Source organism: Peromyscus eremicus, chromosome 3, assembly GCF_949786415.1.
Source record: "Peromyscus eremicus chromosome 3, PerEre_H2_v1, whole genome shotgun sequence".
NCBI lineage: Eukaryota > Metazoa > Chordata > Mammalia > Rodentia > Cricetidae > Peromyscus > Peromyscus eremicus.
The window spans coordinates 129,656,857-129,677,792 of record NC_081418.1 but is presented as its reverse complement, the minus strand read 5'-3'; the positions used below and the strand labels follow the sequence as shown (position 1 = coordinate 129,677,792).

General features: G+C 39.2%; 1 protein-coding gene across 1 annotated transcript in view; it reads left to right on the top strand.

Annotated features, from left to right (window-relative positions):
• Positions 1-20,384, top strand: part of Znf248 (zinc finger protein 248) — a 32,091-nt gene extending 11,707 nt beyond the window's left edge. Inside the window, exons 2-4 of the mRNA XM_059256864.1 lie at positions 11,182-11,308; positions 11,586-11,675; positions 17,679-20,384. Of these exons, the coding sequence (XP_059112847.1) occupies positions 11,182-11,308; positions 11,586-11,675; positions 17,679-19,180 (1,719 nt within the window). The 3' untranslated portion in view covers positions 19,181-20,384. The remainder of the gene's footprint in view (positions 1-11,181; positions 11,309-11,585; positions 11,676-17,678) is intronic.
• The last annotated feature ends 552 nt before the right edge of the window (positions 20,385-20,936 follow it).

The following is a 20,936-nucleotide window of genomic DNA, read 5'->3' as shown; positions in this document are numbered from 1 at the left end:
TGAACACTCTGCCTGAGGCCAACCCAGGGCCAAACTGCAAATCCTGCAAAACCCAACAACTTGGAGGTGTTGGTGAGATTGCCCTACTGAACAACCTGCTCAACTGAGATCCATTCGGGAGAGGTTTCAGAATCCTACAGTCTGCAGTCTGAGGAAACAAGATCAGCTGAGGAGTTGATGAATAAAGCAAAATGTGACCTGAGAACACAAAAGAAGGTGCCGCCCAGCCAACGAACCAGATCACCAGAATCATAAGCCTACCCTACACTGACTTGGAACAGGTAAGCCCCCATCTCTGGACAAGCAGATCAGGTCTCTAGCCCCTAGCCCTACCCATCGGACTCCCAGGGACCAGACAGCTACGTTTCCCTGCCCCCCCCCCAAATAAAACCAACCCCTATGAACCATAAGCATACTCTGCACCAATTGGGAACAACTGCTCCCTGAGACAGAACCCACTAACACTGATTGGACTAAGCTGTTCCCGAAAAAACAGAGCCCAACAGCACCAATTTGACCAAGAATTCCTAGTGGACCAAGACTAACAATTAGAACAAGAGAGGCACCTTCAGACACAGACACCGCCTACACTGAGCAGAGGAAGAGATGAGTAGATGCCAGTGCAAAAATACAGGCAACAACATAAAGACCTATATGACACCATCAGAACCTAGCAATTCTACACCTGCAAGACCTGAACATACCAAGGTAGAAGAAGCAGAAAAAAATCAATCCTAAAAATGACCTTAAGAAGATGATAGAGGCCCTTAAAGAGAAAATTAAAAATTCCCTTAAAGAAGAAATAAAAAATTCCCTTAAAGAAATGGAAGAAAAAACAAACCAAAAATTAGAAGAAATCAAAGAAAGCCAAGAAAAAGTAATTAAACAGATGAAGGAAACAGTTCAAGATTTGAAAATTGAAATTGATATAATAAAGAAAACACAAACTGAGGGAATGCTGGAAATAGAAATCCTGACTAGACGAACAGGAACTACAGAAACAAGCATAACCAACCAAATGCAAGAGATGGAACAGAGAATCTCTGACATTGAAGACACAATAGAGAAAATAGATTTGTCAGTCAAAGAAAACACTAAAGACAAAAAAGTCATAACACAAAACATCCAAGAAATTTAGGACACCATGAAAAGACCAAACCTAAGAATAATAGGGATAGAAGAAGGAGAAGAATAACAGCTCAAAGGCACAGAAAATATATTCAACAAAATCATAGAAGAAAACTTTCCTAACCTAAAGAAAGAAATACCTATGAAGATACATGAAGCTTACAGAACACTGAATAGGCTGGATCCAAAAAAAAAAAAAAAAAAAAGTCCCCTCACCACATAATAATCAAAACACTAAACATATAGAACAAAGAGAAAATATTAAGAGCTGCAAAGGAAAAAGACCAAGTAACATATAAAGGCAGACCCATCAGAATAACACCAGAATTCTCAATAGAGACTATGAAAGCTAGAAGGTCCTGGACAAATGTTATGCAGACACTAAGAGACCACGGATGCCAACCCAGACTATTATATCCAGCAAACCAGATTTAAACAGTACAGCCCTACAGAAAGCACTAGAAGGAAAAATCCAACCTAAAGAAGCTAAACACACCCATGAAAACTCAGGCAATAGATAATCCCACACCAACAAATATCAAAGAAGGAAAACGTAACACTACCACAAAAAAATAACAGGAATTAACAATCACTGGTCATTAACATCCATCAATATCAATGGTCTCAACTCACCTATAAAAAGACACAGACTAACAGAATGGATAAGAAAACAGGATCCATCCTTCTGCTGCATACAAGAAACACAACTTAACTTCAAAGACAGACACTACCTCAGAGTAAAGGGCTGGGAAAAGGCTTTCCAATCAAATGGACCTAAGAAGCAAGCTGGTGTAGCTATCCTAATATCTAATAAAATAGATTTCAAACTAAAATCAATCGAAAGATATGAGGATGGACATTACATATTTATCACAGGAAAAATCCACCAAGATGAAGTCTCGATTCTGAACATTTATGCCCCAAATACAAAGGCACCCACATTTATAAAAGAAACATTACTAAAGCTTAAGTCACACATCAAACCCCACACATTAGTAGTGGGAGATTTCAATACACCACTCTCACCAAAAGACAGATCTACCAGACTGAAACTTAACAAAGAAATAAAGGACCTAACAGATGTTATGACTGAAATGGACTTGATAGATATCTACAGAACATTCCATCCTAACACAAAAGAATATACCTTCTTCTCAGCACCCTATGGAACCTTCTCAAAAATTGACCACATGCTTGGTCACAAAGCAAACCTCAACAGCTACAAAAACATTGGAATAACCTCCTGTATCTTATCGGACCACCATGCCTTAAAGTTAGACTTCAACACAAACAAAAATTATAGAAAGCCTACAATCTCATGGAAACTGGATACCCACCTGAAACACCAATGGGTCAAGGAAGAAATAAAGAAAGAAATCAAAGATTTCCTAGAATTCAATGAAAATGAAAGTACAACATACCCAAACTTATGGGGCACTATGAAAGCAGTGCTAAGAGGAAAATTCATAGCTCTAAATGCACACATAAAGAAGATGGAGAAATCTCATACCAATGACTTAACAGCACAACTGAAAGCTCTAGAACAAAAAGAAACAAACTCACCCAGGAGAAATAGATGCCAGGAAATAATCAAATTGAAATCAATGAAATAGAAACCAAGAGAACAATACAAAGAATCAATGAAACAAAGAGTTGGTTCTTTGAAAAAATCAACAAGATAGACAAACCCCTAGCCAAATTAACCAAAAGGCAAAGAGAGAACACCCAAATTAACAAAATCGGAAATGAAAAGGGAGACATAACAACCAACAATGAGGAAATCCAGAGAATCATCAGGTCATACTTCAAAACCCTGTACTCCACAAAATTGGAAAATCTGGAAGAAATGAACAATTTTCTGGATAGAGACCACATACCAAAGCTAAATCAAGACTGGATAAACTATTTAAATAGACCAATAACCCCTAAAGAAATAGAAACAGTCATCAAAAGTCTCCCAACCAAAAAAAGCCCAAGACCAGATGGTTTCAGTGCAGAATTCTACCAGATTTTCAAAGAAAAACTAATTCCAGTACTCTTCAAATTGTTCTACACAATAGAAACAGAAGGAACATTACCAAACTCTTTTTATGAGGCTACATTTACCCTGATACCCAAACCACACAAAGATGCAAAAAAGAAAGAGAATTACAGACAAATCTCCCTTATGAACATTGATGCAAAAATACTCAATAAAATATTGGCAAACTGAATCCAAGAACACATCAAAAAAATTATCCACCATGATCTTCATCCCAGGGATGCAAGGATGGTTCAACATAAGAAAATCTGTCAATGTAATACATCATATAAACAAACTGAAAGAAAAAATCCACATGATTATCTCATTAGATGCTGAAAAGGCATTTGACAAAGTCCAACACCCCTTCATGATAAAAGTCCTAAAGAGATCAGAAATAAAAGGAACATACCTAAACATAATAAAGGCAATTTACAGCAAGCCAACAGCCACTATCAAATTAAATGGAGAGAAACTCAAAGCCATTCCACTAAAATCAGGAACAAGACAAGGCTGTCCACTCTCCCCATACTTATTCAATGTAGTACTTGAAATTCTAGCTAGAACAATAAGACAACAAAAGGAGATCAAAGGGATACAAATTGGAAAGGAAGAAGTCAAACTTTCACTATTTGCAGATGATATGATAGTATACATAAGTGACCCCAAAAAATCTACCAAGAAAGTCCTACAGCTGATAAACCCCTTCAGTAAAGTGGCAGGATACAAGATCAACTCAAAAAAATCAGTAGCCCTCCTATATACAAATGATAAAAGGGCTGAGAAAGAAGTCATAGAAACATCACCCTTTACAATAGCCACAAATAATATAAAATACCTTGGGTTAACACTAATTAAGCAAGTGAAGGACCTTTTGATAAGAACTTTAAATCTCTAAAGAAAAAAATTGAAGAAGATATCAGAAAATGGAAGGATCTCTCATGCTCATGGATAGGTAGGATTAACATAGTAAAAATGGCAATCTTACCAAAAGCAATCTACAGATTCAATGCAATCCCTATCAAAATCCCAACAATTCTTCACAGACTTGGAAAGAAAAATACTCAACTTCATATGGAAAAACAAAAGACCCAGGATAGCCAAAAGAATCCTGTACAATAAAACAACCTCTGGAGGCATCATCATCCCTGACCTCAAGCTCTACTATAGAGCTATAGTAATAAAAAGAGCTTGGTACTGGCATAAAAACTGACATACAGACCAATGGAATCGAATTGAAGACCCTGACATTAATCCATGCACATATGAATACATGATTTTTCACAAAGAAGCCAAAACTATACAATGGAAAAAACAAAGTATCTTCAACAAATGGTGCTGGCATAACTGGATGTCATTATGTAAAAGATTACAAGTAGATCCATATCTGTCACCATGCACAAAATTCAAGTCCAAGTGGATCAAAGACCTTAACATAAATTCAGTTACACTAAATTTAATAGAAGAGAAAGTAGGAAGTACTCTTGAACGCATTGGCACAGGAGATCACTTCCTAAATATAACACTAGCAGCACAGACACTGAGCACAACAATTAATAAATGGGACCTCTTGAAACTGAGAAGCTTTTGTAGGGCAAAAGACACGGTCAATAAGACAAAAAGACAGCCTACAGAATGGGAAAGATCTTCACCAACCCCACATCTGACAGAGGACTGATCTCCAAAGTATATAAAGAACTCAAGAAACTAGATATCAAAATACTGAACAATCCAATTAAAAAATGGGCTAAAGAGCTAAACAGAGAATTCTCAAAAGAAGAATCACAAATGGCTGAAAGACATTTAAAGAAATGTTCAACATCCTTAATCATCAGAGAAATGCAAATCAAAATGACTCTGAGATACTACCTTACACCTGTCAGAATGGCTATGATCAAAGACACTAATGACAGTCTATGTTGGAGAGGATGCAGAGCAAAGGGAACACTCCTCCACTGTTGGTGGGAATGCAAACTTGTACAACCACTGTGCAAATCAGTATGGCGGTTTCTCATAAAATTGGGAATTGATCTACCTCAAGACCCAGCCATACCACTCTTGGGCATTTACCCAAGGAATGCTCAATCATACCACAAAGATACATGCTCAACTATGTTCATAGCAGCACTATTTGTAATAGCCAGAACCTGGAAACAACTTAGATGCCCATCAACTGAAGAATGGATTAAGAAAATGTGGTACATATACACAATGGAGTACTACTCAGCAGAGAAAAACAATGACAGCATGAAATTTGCAGGCAAATGGATGGAACTAGAAAAAAATCATCCTGAGTGAGGTAACTCAAACCCAGAAGGACAAACATGGTATGTACTCACTCATAAGTGGATACTAGATATAAAGCAAAGAACAATCAGACTGCCACCCACAGAACCTGGGAGGCTATATAGCAGGGGGGACCCTATTATAAGACTGTGGCTTATAATAAGTTTTGGTTTTACTCAATTACTGGGCAAACCTCAATGAAACATTTCACTAATCAGATAAGAATTTATACTGTATCAAGCTGATAATAGAAAAACAAACAAACTAACTAAATAAATAAGTAAACAAATAAACACAAAGCAGGATTTAATGAATATAATAAAATTGAAAAGGACATCTGTATTCTATCTGGCCACAATGGAATGGGCTAGATAGCAAGAGCAATAGAAAGTGCTGACTAGTTTTATGTCAGCTTGACACAAACTGAAGTCATCTGACAGGAGGGAACCTCAAATTGAGAAAATGCTTCCACAAAAATCTGGCTGTGGGCAGTTTTCCTAATTAGTGATCGATAGGGGAGGTTCTGGGCTGGTGGTCCTGGGTTCTATAAGAAAGCAAGCTGAGCAAGTCATGGGGAGCAAGCCAGTAAGCAGCATCCTTCCATGGCCTCTGCATCAACTCCTGCCTCCAGGTTTCAAACCCTGTTTGACTTTAATGACTTCCTTCAGTGATAAATTATGGTGTGGAAGTGTAAGTCAGCTTGCTTTTGGTCATGTTGTTTCATCATAGCAATAAGATTTCTAACTAGGACAGAAAGTAAGGGAAATATACAAACTCACAGAGACTAAACACAGAATTTTATGGTAATAGAGTCAAGGAAGAAACAAGGAAATGCTGTGGGATGGTCTGTATGTCAAATGTGTTGCTGATTGGTCAATAAATAAAACACTGATTGGCCAGTAGCCAGACAGGAAGTATAGGCAGGACTAACAGAGAGGAGAATTGAGAGAACAGGAAGGTGGGAGGAGACACTGCCAGCCGCCGCCGCCGCCATGACAAGCAGCATGTGAAGATGCCGGTAAGCCACGAGCCACATGGCCAGGTATAGATCTATAGAAATGGATTAATTTAAGATATAAGAACAGTTAGTAAGAAGTCTGCCACGGCCATACAGTTTGTAACCAATATAAGTCTCTGTGTTTACTTGATTGGGTCTGAGCGGCTGTGGGACTGGCAGGTGACAGAGATTTGTCCTCACTGTGGGCCAGGCAGGAAAACTCTAGCTACAAGGAAAATATAAAAATCTTAAAATTGAGTGAAAATGAAAATAACGTACTAAAATCTATGGAACATAGTGGAGGTAATCCTAAGAAGAAAGTTTTTAGCTCTTTGTGACTACATCATTACATTTGAGAGATCTAAATAACTTGATGATGCACCTACAAACCTTGGAAAAAATAAGAATAGACAACATCCCAAAACACTAGAAGGAAAGAGGTAATCATAACCAGGGCTGTAATTAATAAAATAGAAACAAAATTACAAACAAACAGAAAATAAAGAGTTGATTCTTTGAAAAAGAATTGATGATTGACAAGGGTAGAGACCCACAGAGGTTTCCTAGTGAGAACTTACTCAGGGTCCGAGAATCTGAGCTTGCTTTACCTAGTAGGGCTGCATAAAGGGATGACATGGGCATGGTTACCAGGTGTTTGGAAGGGTCTACACTTGGCTGTGCAGTGTGCTTTGATCTAGCAAGGGGGAGGTCTTTTGCCCCGGCTGTTGGCATTGTTGTAAAAAGCCCCTTTGAAGAGGCAGAAGGGCCACTGGGTTTTGATCCAGATCTTCCCAAAGCTATCCTGTGTTTCTGTCTCCTCTTCTCTATCTTTCTATCTAAAAATTTATTATCCTTCTTTCCTCCTCATAGGAACCCTTTTAAATGGTGGGAGCTGGCCTCCCACAGACAAGCCATTAAACAAATTAAACTCCCCCTCCACAAGAAAAGATTCATTAATAAAATTACAGATGAAAGGGGAGACATTAGAAAAAATACTGAGGAAATTAAGAGATTCATTAAGAATATACTTTAAAAACTTATATTCCACTAAACTCGAAAATCCAAAAGAAACAGATGAATTTCTAAATGTGTATAATCCAGAAGGTTAAATCAGAATGAGATAAATAATAATAGACCCTAAGAACCAATAAGGTAGACGTATTAATTTAAAATCTCCAACTGAAAACAGGATCAGATAGGTTCAGAACAGAGTTCTGACAGATTTTCAAAGAAGAAAATTAATGTCAAATTATTCCATAAAATAAAAAGGATGGAACCCTTCTGTTATTATTATTATTATTATTATTATTATTATTATTATTATTATTATTTTAAGATAAGGTCTCACTGTGTTATCCTTGCTGTCATGAAATTCACTATGTAGACCAGGCTGACCTCAAACTCACAGAGACCCACCTGCCTCTACTTCCAAATCTGTGATTAAAGTTGTGCACCACCATGCTTTGCCCAAATTCTTTTTGTGAAGCCAACATTGTTGTGATACCAACACCAGGCAAAGACCCAACAAAGAGAATTATAGGACCAATCTGATGAACGCAGACATAAAAGAGCTTTCTATAAAGAACTTACAAATCAAATTCAAGAACATTTTAAAAAGATCATCTACCGTGATCAAGTAAGCTTCATCTCAATGACAGGGATAGTTCAACATGTATAAATCAATAAATACAATCTACCACATAAATAGTTTCAAGGACAGAAACCACATGGTCATCTCATTAGGTGCAGAAAAAAGCCTTTGATAAAATCCAACTTCCTTTCATGATAAAAGTCCTGGAGAATCTAAGGATGCAGGGGACATATGCTAACGTAAAGACAGTGCAGTAAGCCCAGAGCCATCATCATACTGAGTGGAGAAAACTTTGAAGCATATCTACTTAGGGTTAAGATTATCCACTCCTGTCCAACATAGCACTTGAAGTCTCCCTGAGAGCAGCAAGACACCAGGAGGAGACAAGAGGATACAAATAGGAAAGGACAAACTCAAAAGTACCAATATTTGCAGATGATACAATTCTATACATAAGAGAAGGTAAAGACTCCGACAGAAGTCTCCTAAAGCTGATAAACCCAGCAGAGTATCAGGATACAATGTAACACACAAAAAGTCAGGAGCCTTCTTACATGCCACCTTTTTAAAAAGATAAATTCAACTAAGGAATTGAAAGACCTCTACAATGAAAACTTTAAGATACTGAAGAAAGAAATTAGTGCAGATGCAGTGTAACATGAATCTTAAAAGGTTTTATAACAAAAAACCTGGAGCCAAATATTGGGGTGAAAGCTGAAAGATCAGAGAAACAGAACAAGCCAGCCATGCTCTTACCTCTACGAAATCCTCAGCCTCAAGAGTGAGTTCCTGTTTCCTCACACCTTATATACCCTTTTCTGCCCTGCCATCCTACTTCCTGGGATTAAAGGTGTGTGTACTTCCCAAGCAAAGGCATGAGATCTCAAATGCTGAGATTAAAGGTGTGTGCTACCACGCCTGGCTCTGTTCCCAGTGTGGCCTTGAACTCACAGAGATCTCTGTCTCCTGAGTGATAGGATTAAGGGTGTGTGCCATCACTGTCTGGCCTCTTTGTCTAATATAGGGCTGGCTCTGCCCTCTGATCCCCACATAAGTTTTATTGGGGTACACAATATATCACCACAATTCAGGAAGGTGGGAAGACCTCCCATTTTCGTATACTGATAGTATTAATATTGTGAACTAGCCACCCTACTCAAAGCAATCCAGTACAGTTCCCATGAAAAATCTCAACACGGGCTGGAGAGATGGCTCAGTGGTTAAGGGCACTGGCTACTCTTTCTAAAGGTCCTGAGTTCAATTCCCAGCAACCACATGGTGGCTTGCAGCCATCTGTAATGAGATCTGGCTCCCTCTTCTGGCATGCAGGCATACATGCAGACAGAACACTGTATACATAATAAATAAACCTTAAAAAAAAAAAAAAGAAAAGCCGGGCAGTGGTGGCACACGCCTTTAATCCCAGCACTGGGAGGCAGAGCCAGGCGGATCTCTGTGAGTTCGAGGCCAGCCTGGGCTACCAAGTGAGTCCCAGGAAAGGCGCAAAGCTACACAGAGAAACCCTGTCTCAAAAAAAAAATAAATAAATAAAAAAAAAAGAAAAATCTCAACACAATTCTTCACAGAAATTGAAAAAAAAAACTTTCAAAATTCATATAAAAAACAGAAGACCCAGGACAACCCACATCCCCCCCCAAACAATAAAATACACTGCCAGAGGAATCACCAGTTTTAAGTTATAATATAGAACTGTAGTAATAAAAGTCATATAATGGCGTCTTTAAAATAAACACATTGATTAATGGAATGGAATTGAGGACCCAGATAAACCTCATAATCTTACATCCATGTGAATTTTGAAAAAGAGGCCCAAAATATATATTGGAGAAGACAGCCTCTTCAACAAGTAGTGGTCTCATTGAATAGCTGCATGTCAAAGAATGAAACAACGTCCTTCCCTCTCACTTCTAATAAAAGTCCAAAATAAAAAATGGTTATAGGACCTCAACCTAAGACTTGATACCCAGAACCTATTAGAGGAAAAAGGTAGTACTTTTCAGCTAACAGGCACACGTGAGGCTTTCTGAATAGTGTTCTGATAGCATAGTCAACCAAAAGCTGATAAATGGGACCTTGTGAAACTGTACAGCAGAAGACATTGTCATTCAAGTGAAGTTGCAGCCTGCGGGATCTGTTCCTAGCCCTCCCCAGGGGATTGTTCACAGTCCAGTCACCGTTCAGGGGTGATGACACTGTGGAGACAGAGCTAACCACCATCTTTGTAATCATCACCTCTGAGTAGCAGCTTTAGAGAATATAGGGCTACTAATAATAGTTTTTTGTGTACTAATCTGTAATCACTTGTGTGAGTGGGTAAAGAACCAGGAAACAGAGTAGAAAACTATTCAGAAGACAATAGCCTTTGGTCTGCTATCTTAACCTTTTCCAACAACACACACATATCACTCCCTTCATGTATCTGTTGAGTTCTCCCATCCTTTCATTATTTTTTTCTTAATTTCCTGTTTTATTGAACATATTAGCCACAATTTATTTTGAAGTTTATATTTAATCGTTTCAGTAACTGAGTCACCATGGGTCTGCTTATATTGCTTATTTTACTCCTTGTTCACTATTGGTTCAAATACCATGAAACTGTCTATTATATTTAATAAAACCACTGTGCTTAAAAAAATGTCCATGAGACTCTAGAAAATGATGTCCTCAGGAGGCAGAGAGGATTGATCCTGTCCTGTGGGGTTAGACTGCAGGGCAAGCACTTTAATCGCCATGGACTTTTTTTAGTGGGAGCCTGTCCCTTGTTTATCACTATCATTTATTTAACCATTTCAAGTTTTACTTTCCAATAAAAAGTGAAATCTACTCCCAGGTTTGCAATGTCCATTTAATAAATGTACATTTATGTGTTCTTACCAGGTCATATAGGCACTTTGAAAATAGGAACTGTGTTTTTTGCTTGCCTCAGCATATTCATAGCAACTAAAACACTCCTAGACTTTAGCAGAATCTCAGTTTGTATAAGCTATTTTCTTTTATTCTACATAGTGTAGCAATAAAGGGGGCGGGTAATGCTGTTCATTATTTTTCAGTAAACTCTAAAGAAACTCGGTCTGCTAAATCTTCTTTATGTTGCCCAGTCCTGATGACCTCATACAAGAAAAGAGTCCTTTGTTACAGGAGCACGTGTCATTCAAGGATGTGTGTGTGGATTTCACGAAGGAAGAGTGGTATTTGCTGGACCCTGCTCAGAAAGTGCTTTACAGAGATGTGATCCTGGAGAACTATAGCAACTTTGTCTCAGTAGGTAAGGGTTTTTCCTCAGTGGCTACCAGTCACACACATTTCCAAGATTGGGAGGGAATGTTTGTAATGTCCAATTTGAGGCTTAGGAGTCTTAAGGCTTTAGGGTCTGAGATGATCTATCTCTCTTTGCTGTGACAATGGTGTATTCTCACCTCTCTACAGGATGTTGAGGGCCTTCCTGAACCCTAGCTGAAGCTGTGCCTTTATTTTCCTTCATTTTTTTCAGTTCACAAAGCTAAGCTATTGAGCACCCAGCCTGGGTTATTTTGTCTTAACAGGGCATTGTGTGACTAAGCCAGATGTGATCTTCAAGATAGAGCAAGGAGAAGATCCCTGGATACCAGAAAACAGATTCCAATGCCACCCAGGTACAGTAGTGAGTTCACTGGCAAGAGAAAGTAGCCTTGTATCATTGGGTAAGGTAGGTTACTGCCTTAGGGTTTCTATTGCTGTGAAGAGACACCATGACTACAGCAACTCTTACAAAGGAAAAGATTGAGGCTGGCTTACGTTTCAGAGGTTTAGTTCATCATCATCATGGTGGGAAGTATGGTGGCATACAGGCAGACATGGTGCTGGAGAGGTAGCTGAGAGTATGCATCTGGATTCACAGGTAGCAGGAAGAGACAGTGAGCCATTAGGCCTGGCTTGAGGTTCTGAAACCTCAAAGCCCACTCCCCAGTGACAACACTTCCTCCAACAAGGACACACCTCTGTAGCTAAAGTTTTCCTGACTGGCCCACAGTCAGGGCAAATCTCTCTCACCTGCCAGTCCCACAGCCGCTCAGACCCAACCAAGTAAACACAGAGACTTATATTGGTTACAAACTGTATGGCCGTGGCAGGCTTCTTGCTAACTGTTCTTACAGCTTAAATTAATCCATTTCCATTAATCTATACCTTGCCACATGGCTCGTGGCTTACCGGCATCTTCATATGCTGTTTCTCATCGTGGCAGCTGGCAGTGTCTCTCTGACTCAGCCTTCCACTTCCCAGCTTTATTCTCCTCCTTGCCCCGCCTATACTTCCTGCCTAGCCAACGGCCAATCAGTGTTTTATTGATTAATCAGCAACACATTTGCCATACATCCCACAGCACACCTCCTAATTCCTCTCAAGTGGTGCTACTCTCTGGTGACCAGACATTAAACTCTATGAGCCTATGGGGGCCATCCTATTCAAACTACCACAATTACCTCTGGAATATTTTTTCAGAAATGTTCTATTTTACTCCAGACCTCTGGAAATGACCAAGGACAGCTTCCCACATCCTGTTGCCTTAATGATTCCTCCGTCTGTCTCTTGTTCATAAACACTTTTTCTTTTCTTTCTTTCTTTTTTCTTTTTCTTTTTTTTTTATTTTATTTATTATGTATACAGTATTCTGTCTGCATGAATGTCTCAAGCCAGAAGAGGGCACCAGATCTCATTACAGATGGTTGTGAGCCACCATGTGGTTGCTGGGAATTGAACTCAGGACCTCTGGAAGAGCAGCCAGTGCTCTTAACCTCTGAGCTATCTCTCCAGCCCAATACTTTTTCTTTTGCTTGGACATTTTAGAGTGTTTTATTTTTACCATAAATCCAAAGTCAGTTGACTTCATCTTAGATTTTTTTTCTTGGTTAATTTCTCTTTATCTTACAAATTATGCACCTTCTCTCTATTTTCTTTGGATACCTTTCGTTAGCATATACCCATGTACTTCCATATATTCCACTTAACAGATATATAATGGTGAACATTCACTGTGGTACAGTCATGTTCTAGGTAACTGAGAAAATAATGTAGCAGATATTATAGAATATATTCTACAGTGAAGAGCAAAATCATGTAGATACAATTATTTATTTTCATATACACCTGAGTACATACACATATTTGTGTATACACACACAGGTATTGGTTGGTGGTAAGTATGATAAGGAGAGCCCACACACCGGAAGGGAGACTAAAGTATGACGATGTTATGCTATTTGGCACAGAGGTTAGAGAAAACTTAAATGAGGCCTGTGTTACATATAATACTTTAAGGGAGTAAGAATGAACCATCTGGACTGAAAGTATTGTAGACAGAGAGAATTAGAGGTTCCAGGCCTCTAGGACAGGTTTGTTCTGTTTGAACAGTAGTGGACAGACCATCATGGCTGGAAAGTAAGGTATATGGGAAAGACAGGTGGAATGGTGTTGTGAGTAGTATCCCCATGGTTCATGGAAGAGACAGTAATTTTATCCTGAGGGATGCAAGAAACCCTGTTTTGAGTTAATGTAGATCAGACTGAATCATCAGACTTATTTTCAGCTTCAAAGGATTTGTCTAGCTTGTGCAGTAGTTGTGGGGATGTGTTTAGTGGACATGAGCTAGGAAGGGACACCAGCTAAGAAACTCCTGTGTACTCCAGAAGAAAGGGTAGTAGCCAAGACCATCTCAGAGGCACTGAGAAGTGCTGGGTTTGTACGGATATCCTGAAGATAGAGCCACGAGATTGCTGTTGGAGAAAGAGTACAAGAGAGTCAAACATGACTTGAATTTTTTATCTCAACCATCTGGACAAGTTAGGAAGCCACTTACTGAGACAGAGAAAACACAGAACAAACATGATTGAGAAAGGATTGTTATAGATTCAGTTTTAAATGGAAAAAGTTGGAGGTAACTGTTCAAATCTGGCCTGGAGTTCACTTTAAGGTTGGAGTTTTCCAAGAATGGAATGCCTTGCTGAGGCTGGAACTAGATGTATCTATTTGAAGGCATCAATTTTAGGTGGTATTATGGTGTGTGGTTAGATGAAATGTGGAGTCGAGATAGGTAGATGTCCTTTTAAAAGACCAGACAGTGAAAATCTTTGGTGCATCTTGGCTGCGGCTGCTGCTGCTCTTCTCTCTTTCTGTTTGGTCTTTATGCCCCTCTTGCCTCCGCCCCCATCCATATTGCTTCCTCTCTGTTTCCCCTTTAAAACATAAAAGATACTTCAGTTGTAAGGAAGTGCCTCATGCCATAGTTTCCAGCCCCATTCTTCTTCTTCTTCTTCTTCTTCTTCTTCTTCTTCTTCTTCTTCTTCTTCTTCTTCTTCTTCTTCTTCTTCTTCTCCTCCTCCTCCTCCTCCTCCTCCTCCTCCTCCTCCTCCTCCTCCTCCTCCTCCTCCTCCTCCCCCTCTTTCCTCTCTCTCTCCTTTTCTTTCTTTTTGGTTTTTCAAGACAGGGTTCCTCTGTGTTACAGCCCTAGCTGTCCTGGAACTCACTCTGTAGACCAGGCTGGTGTTGAACTCACAGAGATCCGCCTGCCTCTGCCTCATGAGTGCTGGGATCAAAGGTGTGTGCCACCATGCTCGGCTGTTGTTGCCCCACCCCTTTTCACATGAAGCATCCGGTTTGTTTTTTTTTCTTCACTAGCCTGATGGTAGACCATAGAAATAAAGTATTCCAACTATTACATGATTCTGTTCTACTTGCCTTATATTTCTTTTTGTTCTCTAAAATTTATACTAAGCCTCATAATTTCTATCTTAGTTAGGGTTTATTTAGCTGTGATAAAACATCATGACCAAAAGCAACTTGGGGAGGAAAGGGTTTATTTGGTGTATGTATCTTGAATCATGATTCTTTTCACTGAGCACACGCAAAAAGCCCTTATGTCTGTTTCTTTCTTACCCTGGTGTAATTCCTGCTGTAGTCCACTGAGGGAAGCCAAGGCGGGAACTCAGAACAGGTGGGAACCTGGAGGCAGGAGCGGATGTAGAGGCCGTGGAGGAGTGCTGCTTACTGGCTTGCTCATCCTGCTTTCTTACAGCACCCAGGACCACCAGCCCAGGGGTAGCACCCCATCAGTAATTAGCAAATGCCCTACAGCTTGCCTACAGTGGGATCTTATGGAGGCAATTTTTCAATTGAGTTTCCCTCCCCTCAGATGACTATTGCTTGTCAAGTTGACAGAAAACCAGCCAGCACACTTTTCTGTGCCTGAAGTATGTCTGTAGTCTCTCCTTTGTCTAAATTTTCATCTCCTTTTAATAGTTTTTCAAATAAGTAATACTGTGTCTGTGAGGTGTTTAGACATTGTGTGCTTACTATATCCATTAAGTCGGAGCACATTTTTGCTATTACTAGCATATATTTTATTTCTACAACCCTCCAGTGGCTATAGGCCCAGAACTCAGATCTGATCATCCAGGTTGCATAGGATTTCTTTCCCACTGAGATTTTCTTCCAAAAAGAAGGATCTCTTAGTTGTCCTCTTCTGGTCTATTGGATGCTGCTGGTCAGGTTAGCTATGGATCCAGGCTTCAGAGGAGTCATCCTCTTGGTACATTTAGGAAGTGTTCTGCAGCAAGTTTCCTACCTGTGCTTAGTAAACATTCCCACAGTCTCCTGTATATTCCAACTCATCAGGGAGAAGTCAAGGATAATCCATGCTTACATTGCTGTCTAGAATCACTACTTGACATTTCCTCAGAGGATGCAAAGGAAACAGACTAGTAATGGCTGCCAAGAGCCAGGCTCGGGTTCTGGCAAGAGATGCAGCATCAAGCAGAGGACTTATTTCATGTTGCAGTGAGCCGTGTGGACACTACGTGTAATGGATAGAGCAAGTGGAGTCTGAAGGTGGTGTGGATGTTGTAGGAGAGTTTGGTTTTCATTCTCTTAATTGTTTTTCGTCATTTTTCAATTAAGGTAGCATTTTATTGAAGGATGTGTAGGTTCTCAAGAGAACCACGGCTGAAATGTGCCTGGTTGAGAAAGGAACATTGCTGGTGATGAGCAGTTACCTGTCAGATATGGAGTTAGCACTATAGAGAGGTTTTTTTCATCCCTCTATATACAGATTTTTAATGGGTATATTGAGTGTAGATTTAAACATTAAGTGTGGATCAATTGATATAAGGTTTTATTTGTTTGCTTATTTTGTTTTGAATTATTTTTGCTAGGATCATAACTTTAATTGTTGGTCTTTAGGACAGTAGACTGCCATAGTTTTTTTTTAATTAAGCATATGATTAACATTCTTGCATTGAGTACCAACAGTTAAGAATAGCCAAGATTTTTGTGATAAAGTGTACTGAAAGTCTCAGTGAGAGATATAGAAATATGATTGTTAGGGGTCCAACATATAAATATAAAACACAGGTGATATTAGATGTTAAAGCAGAAAACCTATGTGTAAATGAAACACCTAGAAATAAAGACAGGCTTAAACACACAGTATAGAAAAATACGTACACTGAGGGCTTCCGAGTAACCAGGATGTGACCAGATGGCATATGAGGCAGAATATACGAAGAGCTCGGTGTCAGCCACGTTTGGACTCTGCTTCTTCCTTTGCTACAGTTCTCAGATAGTCTGCGTATTTAAACCATTCAACTGCTCCTGGGTGAATTTTCTGTTCCTTGGATAGCAACTCAGATAACTTCCACCTGCCAGTATTACAGCATGTTTGGAGTGTATTTCACCTTTTCCAGCATGCTTTCCCACAGCATTTCTGAAAACTATTCCTGTAAATAAAGGGGAAGAAAAGAACTTCTAGAACCTGGCCTTTCAGACTGTCCTTTCGGACCTGAAGTAGTGGGTGTTTCTAGAACTCTCATTTGTTTGGCGTCTGATGGGGACCTCCTCCGGTGCTGAGTGAGGCATCAGGCTCACTGTGTCTCGTTCCCACCCAGTGCAGTTCACCCTCTGAAAGCCCTTGGCGGCTGGTCTTTGCTGCCACTTTGCTTGTTTTCATTGTTTGTTGGGCTCAGCTTTTCAATAGTGTGACTTCTGAATCCGCCACTCTAGTTCCCTATGAATTGCATTTTACTCCAAGCTTTTTGTGTCTGGTTTTGAAGTTTATATTTATAGTGTTTTAAATATTATAACCAGTTCCCCATCCCTGCTTCCACAGCAGCATATTTGTTTTTATCCTCAAACCCGGATGCTAAAGAAAATATGTTGGATTCAATTTTTACCAGGAAATAATCTACTTTTTAAAAAAAATAATTTATTTTTATTTTATGTGCATTGTTATTTTGCCTGCATGTATGGTTGTGTGAGAGTATCAGATCTTGGAGTTATAGACAGGTGTGAGCTGCCATGCGGATCCTGGGAATTGAACCCAGGTTCTCTAGAAGAGCAGCCAGTGCTCTTAACCACTGAGCCATCTCTCCAGTCCCAGGAAACTGAATCTAAAACAAAACACTTAACCATAGAGTAGAAAATTTCTGTAAAATCCACACATCCATCAGAAATGTGTTAAGATATTTCAGCTTCCCAAGTCCCTCCTCTGCTTTGTGGAGAGACTTTCCCTCTGTGTGTTTTCTCACCCCTTGCAAAAACCTTTCTTAAAAAAGAAAGACAAGTATTAAGATTCATAAGGTGTGGTGATTTTTTTTTCTCATTTGTAGAAAGGAAATGGAAAGTGGATGACCTATTAGAGAGCAGCCAGGAAAATCAAGATGAACATTTTTGGCCGTTCATGCTCACCAACAAGATCATACACGTAGAAGGTGGCGGTACCACAAGAAAAACTTCCAGTCTAGAAATGGACCCTGTTTCTTCAAGAAGTTTCCTGCTCAAAATATGCGACTCGTGTGAAATGAATTTAAAGAATATTTCAGGTGTAATTATTAGTAAAAAGAACTATTCCAGAAAGAAGCTGAATGAGTTTAATGTAGGGGAGAAATCACTCCCTAATAACAGGTATGAGAAAATTCCTGTAGGAGCAAAATCCTATAAATATAATGAGAAACCAAATGGCCTCAGCCTTTGCCAGGCTCTCACTCAGCCGGTTTCTGATCAGCCTTTTGAGTACAATGAAGATGGACAAGGCTTCAGTGAGGAAGTGGCCGTTTGTACCAATCAGCACTCTCAGCTAAGGGAGATGCTTTATAAACACACTGAATGTGGAAGAGCTTTCGTTGATGGTCTGAAGCTCAGTGTGTCTCCGAAACCTCATTTGCATGTGGAGCCACATGAATGCAGTATTTGTAGAAAGTCCTTTTATGTGGATCTACAGTTTGGACATCAGAGAGCTCTTCTTCCGAGAAACAATCCTTGTGAGCGTCATGAATATGAGGAACTCTTCCGTGATGGTTCAGCTCACATTGTTCATCAGGAAGCTTACCCAAGAAAGATTGCCCCAGAGTACAAAGTGAGTAGCAAAACTTGGGGAAAGTCAGCTCTCTTCAGACATCAGATAGTACCGATGGGGGGAAAACCCTATGAATACCATGAAAATGGGAAAATTTTCAGCAAGAAATCACATCCCACCCAGTCTCGAAGAGCTCACTTGGGAGAAAAAACCTTTGAATGTGGTGAGTGTGGTAAAATGTTTTGGGAGAAATCAAACCTTACCCAACACCAGAGAACACACACAGGAGAGAAACCATATGAATGCACTGAATGTGGGAAAGCCTTTTGCCAAAAACCACACCTTACCAACCACCAGCGAACACATACGGGAGAAAAACCCTATGAATGTAAGCAGTGTGGGAAAACATTCTGCGTCAAGTCAAACCTTACTGAACATCAAAGAACACACACAGGGGAGAAGCCTTATGAATGTAATGCGTGTCGGAAATCCTTCTGCCACAGGTCAGCCCTCACTGTCCATCAGAGAACACATACAGGGGAGAAACCATTTATATGCAATGAGTGTGGGAAGTCATTTTGTGTGAAGTCAAACCTGATTGTACATCAAAGAACTCACACAGGGGAGAAACCCTACAAATGTAATGAATGTGGGAAAATGTTCTGTGAAAAATCAGCTCTTACCAAACACCAGAGGACTCACACAGGGGAGAAGCCCTATGAGTGTAATGTGTGTGGGAAGACCTTCAGTCAGAGGTCAGTGCTCACCAAGCATCAGAGAATTCACACGAGGATGAAGGCTCTTTCAGCATCCTGAATGTTCACCTTGCTTATGCCTGTCAAGTCAGTTGTACAGTTTTTAAAATGAGCTTAGAGACTGCCAAAGAATGCCACAGAGTACCAGAAAATGCCATTTTGTTGAAATATATGAAAGCTTTTAAGAAAATAAAAACTTTCATTAGAAAGATTGTACTGAAGGGAAATCATTCATATAAACAATATGGTTAAAAAATCTATAGAGTTTAAATTGTGTAGTGTCTTCCAAATGTGTTTCAAAATGTATTTTAAATATAATGGGTAATATTAATTTTACTTGTATTCATAAGAGTGTATGAAACTTAAAAGTGAGTAACAATAACATTAAACATATATGTAAAGAACATCTGATGTTTATAGACCTTGTGTGAGTATGCTAATGTAACATTTATGTAAATTAGGAAGTGCTTGATTTATGTATTGGAACCCAGTAAGGATGTGAGGAAAAAATATGAACCCTTAGTGTAATAACTTATAATAGTATACTTTCCATATACTAAGTACCACCAGTGTCTTTGTAGGTTGATAAGATTATGTATGTTTATGGACATATGTGTGAATGTGAGTCTATATGTTTGCATATGTAAAAATGTTTATATGCATGTACCTCTACACAAATGGTGATGTCGTAAGGCAGCTCACACCAACTTAAAAGTGCTGATAATTGTTAAAATTTCAGGAATTTTGTGAATACATTGTTTAAAATTAGTGAAGTTACAGGTAAATTATATCAAGAGCAAAGGAAATAAATAGCACTCACCGTTCCTAATGATTTGCTGTCTTTCACTGTTCTTTGCTGCTACCATTGGCCTTCATGCTGAGAGCGCTGTAGGATGGGTACCACTGCTCATCTCTCCCGGACTCCACCACATCCATCCCACTCCCATGGTGGTAGCTTGGCCTTAGAACATTTACACTGGGGAAACTGGCAGAGCGTGTGTCAGGGCATTGATTCTCTCTGAGAAGCTGTGTGTATATGAACTCTAAGGCAGATTTAAAGTATAAGCCAGCCATCTTTCCATTTCCTAAAACAAGTAAGTGGCTATGGCCATCATTACCAAACTGCCTCTGTAGTAAAGAAACCACAAGATGGTTTATTGAGCCTTTTAATTACCTCAGAATTGTCCAGTTCTAAATATTTCCATTTTCTTGATAGGTTGGTCAGTATGTATTTCAAATGTCATTCTCTCTCTGTCTCTCTCTCTCTCTCTCTCTGTCTCTCTCTCTCTCTCTCTCTCTCTCTCTCTCTCACACACACACACACACACACACACACACACACATACATACACATACAAAACATTATCACATATTTTTTCACTATTCTGGACCATAAATAAGTATGGCCATTATTACCAAACTACCCAAATGGTGAAGAAATCATACATATTTCTAAGGGTTTTTCTTAGCTACCTCTGTGTCGATTGTATAAATGCTGTTAATTAAAAAATGGTATTTACATAACTTAACATGAGTTGTCAATGGTAATGTTGCACTCTAAAAAAATATGGTAGTGTATAATAAAATGCTCATTTCATACCCTGATATATTCAGTGTGTAGCTATTGAGGCATGTAACCATAGTTCTGTGTAATTCAGTAACTATATACTTGTATTTAGAACTATAGACTCCTGTATAGTGTCTCTACCTCCTTTGTTCTATTCCCAATACCTCCTGGAAACACATTGATCAGTACTTTTAAGAAATACTACTTACCTTCTTTGCTGAGCTGAGTTTTATTTCTTTTTCCTCCTCCC